Here is a 12,910-nt window from a genome sequence, read left to right on the forward strand (position 1 = left end):
GCCCCGCTCATATTTAATACCACTCATCTACACAAAAGAGCGCACTTTACTACTACAACTGAGGTTAAGTGATCTTCGTGTGATAGAAGGACTTACAGCACAATATTGTCATATACACAAATTAATAATTGCTTTTTATTAAATAAATAGGTAAATTAAACAGTAGCAAAACAAGAAGATTTTTTCATCATCTAAATCCTATCACGCAGACAAAGGGAATCAGATCTTAGAATTATTCATAGATATATAGTTGGATAGAAGAATCCTTAGAATCTATGTAACTTTTATATATTTTATAGTAAATATATCAAAAAGTACACAGGGTTATGAGATAAACATTATTATATTACACCAACATTGGGCATAAATATTGAAATATACTTGGTGTAAATAAAGATTATCTTTAATTGCACGTTAAGGCACCGTTATTTGAAATGCAACCTATTTTGGGCTTATAAATTTAAATAAATACGATTTTGTTTTATTAATTGTTAACTTTGTATTAAAATACTAGTATGTCATGAATTTTAGATTAAGGCGAATTTTCACGTTTATTTTTGCATTTTACTTAGTTGAAAAAATAAACGAAAAAACATCAGAAGTTATTTTCGTATATAGGAATAACTCTACAAACCAAAACCTGAGTTTGTTAGTCTATGCCTTTCTTCACTTCGATATTCAGATGTTTCCGAAAATTTGGCATTTCTTGTACAAAAAGGTGCCAAATATCAAGTGATTATATTTAGCATTTTATTTAGTAAAGAATTGACAAAATAACCAAAAATAATAATTGGTTACTATTAAGAAATAGAAAAGAATATTATATTCAAAAAGGATATTATTAAGAAGGATATTTTAAATTAATATTGAATGAATGAGTAAATGAATGAATGCACTTTTATTATACAACAAAGAAAAAAAGAAGTTACAGAGATATAAATACATGGCAAGAGAGTACAATTTGGTGGCCTTCCAGGCAACCAATAGCGTAAAATATATTATAATTAATATATCTTAGTTGGGCAGTTTAGTGAGTTTTGGGTTGATATTAGTTTACCGGTCACTATTTGTTTTTCTTGCAATAAACTAAAGTAAGTTCAGTGAGAATTCGCCTTAGTATTAAAACTAAAACTTTAGACTAGATTCCTTAAGCTAACGAGTAACTGATTAAACATAAACATTTATAAATAACTACAATTATAATTATAGAGGATTCAAATAGTTATACAAAACATCTGAGATTAGAAAACAGATTAAATAAAAATTGAGATTCTTTGTTGCTTTAATTTTTTTTTTTCTCCATAAGCGGCAAGAACTTTTCTAATAATTTACGATGTTAACATAATGCTTTGGTAAATTTTGCGTGCGGTTCGTTCTGTGGACTCGGTGGTCACTGGAAAATAAGACAACTATGAATTTTTACACTTTTATTGGTCACCACAAACAATACAGGAAACTTTGGGTCCCTATTGAAAATGTTGCTGCAGTATTTCTTGGCAGGTACTGCAATGTGACCCATTATCCACAGGGACGCAACGAAGATTTTCTTTTTTATAATTTTTATTAGTGTTTTTACCTATACTTGGAGGAAATATCAATTTTATTATTTTTGTGGACTCTGAGAACACAGTTGAGGCAAGTGATATTTAATTTGATAAAACGCACATAACTTAGTAAAGTTAGAGATGCGTACTGGAAATCAAACTCGGCCCCCCAAAAGTTTTTTTATTCCACTACAAGTTAGCCCTTGACTGCAATCTCACCTGGTGGTAAGTGATGATGCAGTCAAAGATGGTAGCGGGCTAACCTGTCAGAGTATTGTAGTCATAACCCTAATCGGTTTCTACGCGACATTGCACCGGAGCACTAAATCGCTTAGAGAAGTCGAAGTCCAAACACACACACACATACACGACACAAGAATTATCAATTCTCCGGAGGTTCTTCCGGACCGTTGCGCCTGGGAGATTTGTACGACCTCCCTGGGGCAACGGTGAGTGCTGTGAAATTAGGTAGGAGGTCACGGGTTTGATTCCCGGCTGAGCAATTTGGGAATTTATAATTTCTGAATTTTCTCTGGTCCGGTCGGGTCGGAGGCTTTGGCCGTGGCTAGTTACCACCTTACCGACTAAGCTGTGCCGCTAAGCGATTTAGTATTCCGGCCGCGTAGAAACCAGTTACGACTACCGTTCTCCCTAACAGCTAATCAGCTAGCCCATCTTAGATTGCATCGTCACTTACCACAAGGTGAGATTGCAGTCAACTTGAAGTGGATTAAAAAAAAATAAGGTTATGTAAAGTAAAGATCTGATGAAAAAGGCTTCCGATTTTCTCACCGTCTATATGAGTACTGTCAAATTAAGAATCAAGGGGCAATGTCTAACGCTTCGTTTGAGACCTACCATAAACAATTAAAAAAAACACAATTGCAATGTCCATAATTTTTCGAGTACAGGTCACGCGTAAAATGGTTCAGAGATTTGAGGATTCCCCCAAGAAGAAAATAATTAACTCACCACAAATCGATTAACCTTCGTCGCAACAGTTTTATTGACGGTTGTCGTCTGAACTTTCATATTCTCGAACTTGTCACGTAAACTGTAATACAAGAAAAAAACAAATAAAAAAAAAAAACGTAAGGGCTTTCTATTATTTTACGTCCACTGCTGGACATAGGTATTTTGTTGGGAGTGCCAAATTCCACTTGGTAAATACCAAGTGGAATTTGGATACCATTTCTAATTTGATCACGAACAGATACTTCGAGCATAACTCTCTTCATCGCCTGCCGAGTGACTCTCAGACTTCTTATGAGGCCCATAGTTAGCGACCGTGTTTCTGACCATAAGTAATCAATGGCATCAAGGGGTATGGCATCTGGTGTTATCACAGTGATTCACACATATTCGCAGTAACAAGTCATAATTTTCCATCGTATTGTCACTGTTTTTTAACGAGGATCCCTGATTTCACTAAAACTCTTCCGTGCGTCCTGACAGAACTAAAGCGCGTTCTATTACCCTGGTGGCGCCATCTATTAGCAGTGAACAAAATACCTCTTTGCAGTCTCCAGTTGCGACTCTCCGTCCTCTTCGTACTGCCTGTCGATGATAGCGGAGGGGGGGCGTGGCTCATTCTCCCTCTCGCTCTCCGACCAGTGCTCGAAGCGGTCGCGGAAACTCTTCGTGCGGGCTAATTGTTGAGCCTAATGTAATAATGTCGATTATAATATCGAAATAAATGCAAAATAGGCTTTTGTACTATCAAGTTGAATTATCATCTCCTAGCGGGTCTAGTCAAGTCTCTCATGCCATACATTTTTCTCATCGTCACCTAGGTTTCCTTTCATCTCATCAAAGTCAGATAGGTATATAGATGGCACGGTAATGAGATGATGGCTATAACTATATTCGTAAACTTAAAACTAAAGCTACGAGCCTTCCAGTCGCGCGCTGGTCTAAGAAAATGCCCACATCCGGCTGCCGGCTGTTATTTTTGTTATCATAATTTATTTAACTCGTCATCTCATAGCTACTAACTCTTCAAGTTGAACTGTACCTGATGGGTCTCATCGTCTTATCTCAACAAGTCAACCCAAGCCATAAATTGATCACGGTGCCTCCTAGACTAATCCGGTTATTTTCCTCATATAATGGTCTCATATCTCGTAGCTTAACAACTCTTCAAGTGAATTAACCCCATCAAATTGTCACTCCCACTCCCTAGTTATGTCAAGTCAACTCGTTAGTAACGTCACCTAGTCCCATATAGTGTTTCCACTGTCTCAACTCTTCACGTATTCCTCTTACAAGGACCACTGACCTGTTTGAGCGCCTCGTCCCTCATCACGGCGTCTTCATAACGACGGCGGTGTTCCTCTTCACTGTCCTCCTCACCCTCCGAGCTGTACTCCGAAGACGAGTCCGCGTGGCGACTCTCCTCCCCGGGGGGCGGTGGGGTGAAGCGCTTTAGGGGTTTTGGACCTGAGGGTAAGAAATTAAAAACTACTTGACATTTTGTAATAATTAGCAGATTGAAGTGGAAAACCAATTTCACAAAAAGCTCCACTATTACTGATACGTTCGAGTGTGGTCGAAAAAAGTTCCATAAATTCACGGTATACTGTTTCAAGGTCATATCATCTTAGCCATCAGCTTTACTCTAGATTGGTACGGAGAGCACGTTAAGCCGACGGTTCCAGCTCTACCACCAACATGTGATAATAATCGTTAAAGTGATTCATTTAAAGGAAATTGTATACAATTTTATTTAAAAAAAGTTCAAAGTTTGTATTAAGCGAATGCTTATAGAAAAGTCCTATTATAGTATAAAGGATTACGTAAACGATTAAAAAGCTTGGGTCTGAACAATTGCTCTAACCAGATTGCTTCTTAAATATTTTCTAATGAAAATGTTAGATGGTAATAACAAAAAGAACACCCGGCTAAGTTTGTTGCGGGCTTCTTAGACCAGGGCGCGTTTGGAACCTTCGTAGCTTTAGTTTCAAGTTTACGATTGTAGTTATCGCCATCACTACTCACTGCTATGTATGAATGAATGAATGAATGAATACACTTTTATTGTACACCAAAGAAAAAAAGTAGTTGCAGAGACATAAATATATAGCAAGAGAGTACAATTTGGTGGCCTTATCGCTACATAGCGATTTCTTCCAGGCAACCAATGGCGTAAAAGGAAAAAACATACAAAAGAGGTGGTGCAATAAATAAGATTTAAAAATTATACAAATATATAAATAAATAAAATATATATATATATATACATGAAGATATTACATAAAAATAAGATATAAACATACATAAAATTACCCATAATTAATGTAAACTACAACATATATAAATATGTAAATATATAACATAAATACCTATATAAGTATACAACATATAACATCCTCAATTTATATGTACACATTTTGTATATAATCAACGCATCAAAAGTGCCATCTATGTGCCTATTTGAATGAAGACATAATTGACTTTGACTTTAGAATACAAAAGGCGGCCTTATAGCTTAGTAGCGATCTCTGCCAAGCAACCTTAGTGTTAGGACAACATGAGCCAGAGCGGACATGTGGTGTAAAATTATTATAAACCAACATCCAAATCATCATCATCGTATCAACCCAATATCGGCCCACTACATGGCACGGCTCTCCTCCCACAATGAGAAGGGGTTTTCTGTACCATCTTCTCGCCGTGTACCAACCTTGTTGCTCCTCGGGCCGGTTCCGCTGGTCTTCCAGCTGGCGGAACACGGAGATCATGCGCGATGCGGTCTGGCGGCTGGCGGCCAGCCCCGCGTCGCCCGCCGGCTCGTCGCTGCGCACCACGGTGGGCTCGTGGTACAGCTCCGGCGACGGCGACTTGGCGCGCTGGCGACAGGCACAGCACAGCATATAATACACGAGTATATCCAGTGGCGTGCATAGAGGGTATCCAGATGATATTAAATGAAGAAAATCTCCAGTAAGAGTCATAAAACATAAGGGTAGGCTTTTAATAACTCTTAGAATGTCTGTAATGACAAGGTTGCTTGGAAGCATCCGGCTCCGCTTTCATCTCTCACAAGATAGAAAAATGAATGTTAAAATGTAAAATGTTAATTTTTGATGTTGGAAAAGAGCAAGTGCTGACTTTCTTGCCGGCTTCTTCTCGGTAGAATCTGCCTTCCGAACCGGTGGTAGAGTCAATACACACGGACAGACTTGACGTTTCAAAAGTGCTTGTATTAGGCATGCTTGAAATAAATGAATTTTGAATTTTGAATTTGAATTTATCCTTAAGTTTTTTATAGCTCGGGCAGGAGATATTCTTCATTTTGTATCATCTGCATACCCTGTGCATACCCTCTATGCACGCCACTGAGTATATGATACGGCATATACAATTTGTAAATGAAAACCGAAACATCACGGCCGATTGGCGCAGTTTGCAGCGACCCTGCTTTCTGAGTCCAAGGCCGTGGGTTCGATTCCCACAACTGGAGAATGTTTGTGTGATGAGCATGAATTTTTTTCAGTGTCTGGGTGTTTATCTGTATATTATAAGTATTTATGTATATTATTCATAATAATATTCTTCAGTCACCTTAGTACCCATAACACAAGCTACGCTTACTTTGGGACTAGATGGCGATGTGTGTATTGTCGTAGTATATTTATTTATATTTATTTATTCCACATGACGATAATCTTGTGAAAACTGAACAGGAAAAAGTATCGAAATACTTGGACCTTGCTCACGAGATTACCGGGGTGTGGAATGTTGTCTCGACAGTTGTTGTTCCGATCGTCGTTTCAGGCAATGGTCTTCTCGCGAAAAGCTTCGACCAACATCTTAAGAAGCTTTCGCTTGGTTGTTGGATCAAGGGTCGGATACAGAAGGCAGTAGTCCTTGAAACGGCGCGTATTGTGAGGAGGTTCCTCACTCTGGAGCCCAGACCGCCGGTTGCTTGGGCATTCAAAAGCTCCGCAAGCGGAGGGATGTTTTATTTATGAATTTTTAATAGTGTTTTTTTTTAAGCACAAAAAAAAAAAAATGATAGAAATAAATAATAATAATAATAAATCTTTTTTTTGGAAAACAAGGAAAAACAACACAGGAATTAACATATAGACATGCTCCTTACATGCCCTGTGAATTGTTGCTTTCAGTAGTTATCAAATCTGCTTGCTCAATCAATTATTACTATCAAAAATTTAAAACTTTAGTGTTGCAATGACTACCATACTCCCTAAAAGGTCAACCCGCTACAGTCTTACACTGCATCGTCACTGACCATCAGATGAGATTGCAGCCAAGGTCTAACTTGTAACGGAAAAAAAAACATCTAGCTAACAATGAATTTAAAAAAAAAAAAAAAAAAGACATCTCCCTCGACATACCTGGGTGTGTCTGGGAGGCGTCATTCTGAACTCCTTGCGTTTGCTCTCGGGCTTGTAGGTCTCGAAGAACTTGAAGCGGTCCGAAATGTCTGCGGTCTCGATTTTCACGTCTTCTAACTTGTCCCCCGCTCGGACTACGTCTTTTGGTACGAAGGGCTGGAACAAAAAGGGAAATAGTTTATGAATAAACCACTGCGAACAGAAATCAGTTACAACCCGTACATCACATTTAGAATTAAAATCATGTGACTCCAGTCACTTTACACTGTAGGTACAGAAGTCATTTTCGGGATTGAGTATACGCTTTTATAATATGATCCCTAAGGTAATTTTGGACCTACCAAAGCATAAGTTAAAAGAATATGTTAAAACACATATATTACAGCAAGGTTACTTACTATACAATTGATGAATTTCTTAATGACAAGGTTGCTTGGAAGCATCCGGCTCCGCTTTCATCTCTCACAAGATAGGAAAATGAATGTTAAAATGTAAAATGTAAATTGTTGATGTTGGAAAAGAGCAACTGCTGAGTTTCTTGCCGGCTTCTTCTCGGTAGAATCTGCCTTCTGAACCGGTGGTAGAATCACACACACAGACAGACTTGACGTTTCAAAAGTGCTTATATTAGGCCTACCTACTTGAAATAAATGAACTTTGAATTTTTTGAATATAATTCGCGTTGCGTAGCGTAGGTACTATGCGCGTGTTGGTCTTTTATCTGCAATAGTGTTGGCATAAGTAAACACTTAGAATGTTTTGAATTCGTTTGTATGGAAATATAAATATGCTTGCTTATTTTGATTTAATATTTTTGTTCAGGTTACAAGGTTACAAATTTAATAGTTTTGAACAGGTTTTTCTTTATGAAATATACTTGTGCATCATTCAATATTATTTCGTAGTTCTGTTACACGTTGTATAATCATGGAATAGTGGTATATTTTTCTCATATTTACTGGGTTTTCTTGCCGCTCCGACTATCGGAAAGTCAGCTGGATGTATATATTCCTGTTTATACCTGGTTATTCGGTGAACGGTGAAATTGTGTATTAAATTGTCTTTGAAAACCATGGAATAATGCTTTGTTTACATATATTTAGGGAGTTTTCTTGGCCCGCTGTCGGCAGATGGCGGTGAACTGGTTTTGTACACTAGTAGGCCCAGTTTACAGGCAGTTTTGAAACGTCAAGTCACGCCTGTTTGTAGTGACTCTACCACCGGAAGGCAGATTCCACCGAGAAGAGCCGATGAAGAATTGAGGATGTTTGTTAACGTTTTAAAGTATTTTTGACGATAGATTTTAATTAATTAGTGTTTGAACATACAGACAGTACAGTACAGCAGTATTAGTGAATTTATGGTTTTAAAAAGTGTGTAAGTGCTCACGAGTTCCTTCCTCTTGGGCGGTTCTTGGGCGGGCGGCGACAGCGGTGCCATATGTTTAGCGTTCGCGTCCAGCTCCAGGAATATTGACCTGGACTTCTTAGCTATACCTGTGAAAAAAAAGGAAGAGTCAAACTAAACAGTTCGGAAAATCGTCTCAAGAGTTAAATAAATGACAATAGAATATCAGCTTCTCAAGATGTTGGTCGAAGCTTTTCGCGAGAAGACTGAAGACGATCGGAACAATAACGGTCGATATTATTATTATTGGTGATATCTGCATATCGTCTGAGAAAAGTACAGAAATCCTTTGTGGGGATGGGTATATGCTTTTATAACATGATACCGAAGGTAATATTATATCTACCTTTACCTAAGTTTAAACAATATATTAAAACACATTTAACAAATCGTGGTTACTACACGATTGATGAATTCCTAAACGACAAGGCTGCTTGGAAGCAGGCCACTCCGCTCCCATCTCTCACAAAACAGAAAAATTCTAAAGATTGTTAAACTTTCAAATGATGTTGGAAAAGAGCAATCTGCTGAGTTTCTTGCCGGCTCTTCTCAGTGGAATCTTCCTTCCGAACCGGTGGTAGAGTCACTAAAAAAAGACTTGACGTTTCATAAGTACTTATTAATTAGGCCTACTTGAAATAAATGAATTTTGAATTTTGAATTTTTTGAATTTTATTACTACGGCCCTTCTTGTTGTGGGTGGAGACCCGTGCCGTAGTAACTACTACCACTCAACTTGTGTTTGTGTTGCCAAGCATTGGGACATTCCAAGAGTTGCCAAGAGTGTTATGAACTGAAGAGATTCCTACCCTCATTGAAAAGTGAAGTGTCTTCAAGCTCTCTGTTCTTTGGCGGCTGGTTCTCATCGTTGAAGATCTCTCCGTTTTCGAAGCGCTGCTTGATAGACCTAGCTTTATCCGCGTCTAGATCGAATTCGCGAGCGATTTTTTCTGCTGACGTTATACCTGTGGGTAGAAACGTCAACGTTTACCTATCGATGGCATGAGAGCTGTGAGTAATTACACAATTTAAAATGAAGCGTGAAAAACAAGAAAAATATACATAAACATATATATTTTTTGTCTGACTGTGAAGGTGGTAGGGTAATAAAAAAACAAAAAACCAAATTGATTTTAGTTTCTGAAAAAATAAATAATTGTGTTCTATTGTGCAGATAGGCATGATATAACTACAAAAATTTACTTTATTCACACGAATTCGATGTCATACAAAAATTTTCATTAATTTTTTTTTGTTTTTCTGTAATTTTTTTTTTGTTTGTTTGGCATAGGTAGGCACCGTAAAAAATCATGTAAATTTTAGTATCTGGAAAAAAAGGTTGAGGCGTACGGTGCAGACTGACATAACGAAACATAAACAATGACCTTTTTGTAAAAGTATTGCAAGAAACATGGCACCTATATTATCGTCATTCCATGCGCTCTTGGACAGTAATTTTCAATGGGATCTATTCCATGACGGGTGGACTGCATTATTTCGTGAATTGTTGAGGTACTCCGAGAAAATGAAATGACCTTATATATTAATATCGTGTCTTTTATAATGTCTTCCTTCATTCATTTGTGTTATAGTTATCCGGTGCGATGTTGTTTAGTAACCGATTAGGAGATATGACTACCATACTCCCTAACAGGTTAGCCCGCTACCATCTCAGAATGCATCATCACTTTCCAAGGTGAGATTGCAATCAAGGACTAAGCTGTTTCGAAAATAAAAAACAAAGAGCATAAATTATGTACTTCCATCTAGTTAGTGTAACTGGCCCTGCTATACTAACAAGATGTAAAAAAAATAAAAAATATAACTCACTTTGTTCGCATTGCATCACTGACTGCTCGTACATTTCCTTGATTTTGGCTTGCTTGCCCTGTAACAAATATTTCAATTACATTTCATGACCTCCCCGCATTGAAACTTGTATAAAACGTAGAAGATCTTAAATACAGTGGACCCGTGTATGTTGGAGACTGTACGTGTGTGTGCGTGTAAACTCACCAGAAACAGCCAGCCGGCTGCGTATATTCTGTACCTCTTGCTTTCGCTTATTATTTGATTGCGATGAGCGTGTTTGTTAGACTATACGCGTGTGTGCGTGTTAGCTCACCAGAAACAGCCCGCTGCGCATATTCTGTGTCTCTTGCTTGCGCTAATTTTTTGATTGCTATGAGCGTGTATGTTGGAGAATATACGTGTGTGTGCGTGTAAGCTCACCAAGAACAGTTTGCTGCGCATATTCTGTATATCTTGTTTACGCTAATTTTTGGATTGCGATGAGCGTGTTGGTTGGAGGCTATACGAGTGTTTGCGTGTAAACTCACCAGGAACAGTCGGCTGCGTATATTCTGTATCTATTGCATTCGCTAGTTGTTTGATTGCGATGAGCGTGTTGGTTGGAGGCTATACGTGTGTGTGCGTGTAAACACACCAGGAACAGTCGGCTGCGTATATTATGTATCTATTACATGCGCTAGTTGTTTGATTGCGATGAGCGTGTTGGTTGGAGGCTATACGTGTGTGTGCGTGTAAACTCACCAGGAACAGTCGGCTGCGTATATTCTGTATCTATTGCATGCGCTAGTTGTTTGATTGCGATGAGCGTGTTGGTTGGAGGCTATACGTGTGTGTGCGTGTAAACTCACCAGGAACAGTCGGCTGCGTATATTCTGTATCTCTTGCTTGCGCTGGTTGTGTCGCGTCGCGTTGAGAGGCCCGCGCTCGAACCTGCCTACCAGCTCGTTCATATCACACAGCGATGTCTGTTCGCGAACCGTGTTGTGCGCGTAGGAGTTCTTTAGCACCGAATCTTCGTCTAGAAGAGAACGATAATTTATTTATTTACTTAATAGCTTTTCAAGGGAAACAAACAGTACTATTCACACATAAGTACACGTATTTTTATATCACATAAACCAATGAAGTTTCCACAACTTAGTTATACGTAAACGATAACATTAATCACAGTTGCATAGGAATATAAAAAAAAAAAAATTAAAACTTATAATACTTAAGTTTTAATTTAAAATAAGTATTATAAGTTACCTCGTAACTTATAATATTTATTTTGCCATAATAAATTGCCTAAAAGTGCCAATTTTGATATGAAAAATGACCGTCTCACTTGTACTTGTTACTGCTGTATGTACTTTTACTATCACAGAAATCCTAAGACTTTATATTGAACACAGTATGCAAAACTTTTTTATTTTTTATCCCACCCCATCATGCAGTCTAGAATGGTAGCCGGCTAACCTGTTAGGGAGTATGGTAGTCGCACCCCCTAATCGGTTTCTACACGACATCGCACCTGAACACTAAATCGCTTAGCGGCACGCCTTAGTCGGTAGGGTGGTAACTAGCCACGGCCAAAGCCTCCCACCAGACCAGACCATATTACCCAAAATCTCACTAGGCTGCCACAGATTTTTGTGAGGTACGATGAGAGGTAGTTAGTTATGAGAGTTAGCTTACAGAAAAATCCTATTATAATATTAAGGATTACTTGAACGATAAAAAAGCTTGGGTGTGAATTGCTCTAGCTTCATAGCTTAATATAAATAAACTGTGAGATGGTGATAACGAAAAAAAAATATTCGGCTAAGTTTGTTGTGGGCTCTTCTTAGACCAGGGCGCGTTTGGAACCCTCGTAGCTTTAGGTTTAAGTTGGCGTACGAAGTTATCACCATCCCCTTACAATTATGTAAACATATATGTATGAACGCTTCATAAGTGCCTGTGATAGGCCTACACGAATAAAGAAATTTTGTATTCTGAATTTTGATGCTAACTCACCATCGCCGTCCTCGTGTTCACTGGAACTAGGTTCTGGTTGTACCCCGTTCAGATATTCGTCGGAGATACCGATGTCCATGCCCTTCGCTTTAAACCTTAAAGAATATTGGATAGATGCAGGCGTTACTTTGCGGAATCCCATGGTATATTATGAAAATTTAGCTCAATTTGCTGTACTCCGCGAAAAGCGGGAGAATCTGTATGGTGTAATTTATAATTTCTTCAATCCTTATACTCCACACCAAACAGATCTTCGCGAATGTACTTTCTACGCACGTTTCGCTCTGAAACCGGAGCATCCTCAGAAGATGTTGACGTTACAATTAATAATGGTTAGAGAATTATTCACTGTAAACAAGTATTCTATTGTAAAGTCAACATCTTCTGAGTTCGGGGCGAAATTTGCGAAGAGGGTACATTGCTGAAGATCTGTTTGGTGTGGAGTATAAGGATTGAAGAAATTATAAATTACACTATACATGTTCTCCTGCTTTTCGACTAGGATAGCACATTAATCTTAATTTAATTTAATACCTAAAAGAATATTTACGAATTTAACTCTGACTGAACTAAACTATTGACTGAACGTCAAAAATATTACAGATTAATGATTGGTACAAACGATGACTGTTCACGAGGGCCCTCAACTAAGCCCTCAATCTCTGTTAATGAGAACAAGATTTTTTTTAAAAATTTATTCTTTAGCTTTCATGGGAAACAGACAGTACTATTGCACATAAGAGTAATGCCGTATTTTGAATTCACACTAGCTGTTGCCCGAAACTTCGT

The 12,910-nt window shown here is 38.1% G+C and overlaps 1 protein-coding gene across 1 annotated transcript in view; it reads right to left on the reverse strand.

Moving 5' to 3' along the window:
* Positions 1–948: 948 nt before the first annotated feature.
* The window catches only part of LOC120634559, a 61,617-nt gene continuing 49,655 nt past the window's right edge, over positions 949–12,910 (reverse strand). Inside the window, exons 7-17 of the mRNA XM_039905257.1 lie at positions 12,122–12,216; positions 10,972–11,141; positions 10,142–10,199; positions 9,121–9,276; positions 8,294–8,400; positions 6,905–7,060; positions 5,227–5,392; positions 3,823–3,983; positions 3,057–3,205; positions 2,517–2,598; positions 949–1,393 (exon numbers count right to left, since the gene is read on the reverse strand). Coding sequence (XP_039761191.1) covers positions 1,391–1,393; positions 2,517–2,598; positions 3,057–3,205; positions 3,823–3,983; positions 5,227–5,392; positions 6,905–7,060; positions 8,294–8,400; positions 9,121–9,276; positions 10,142–10,199; positions 10,972–11,141; positions 12,122–12,216 — 1,303 coding nt within the window. The 3' untranslated portion in view covers positions 949–1,390. The remainder of the gene's footprint in view (positions 1,394–2,516; positions 2,599–3,056; positions 3,206–3,822; positions 3,984–5,226; positions 5,393–6,904; positions 7,061–8,293; positions 8,401–9,120; positions 9,277–10,141; positions 10,200–10,971; positions 11,142–12,121; positions 12,217–12,910) is intronic.

This window comes from Pararge aegeria, chromosome 24, assembly GCF_905163445.1.
Source record: "Pararge aegeria chromosome 24, ilParAegt1.1, whole genome shotgun sequence".
Lineage (NCBI taxonomy): Eukaryota > Metazoa > Arthropoda > Insecta > Lepidoptera > Nymphalidae > Pararge > Pararge aegeria.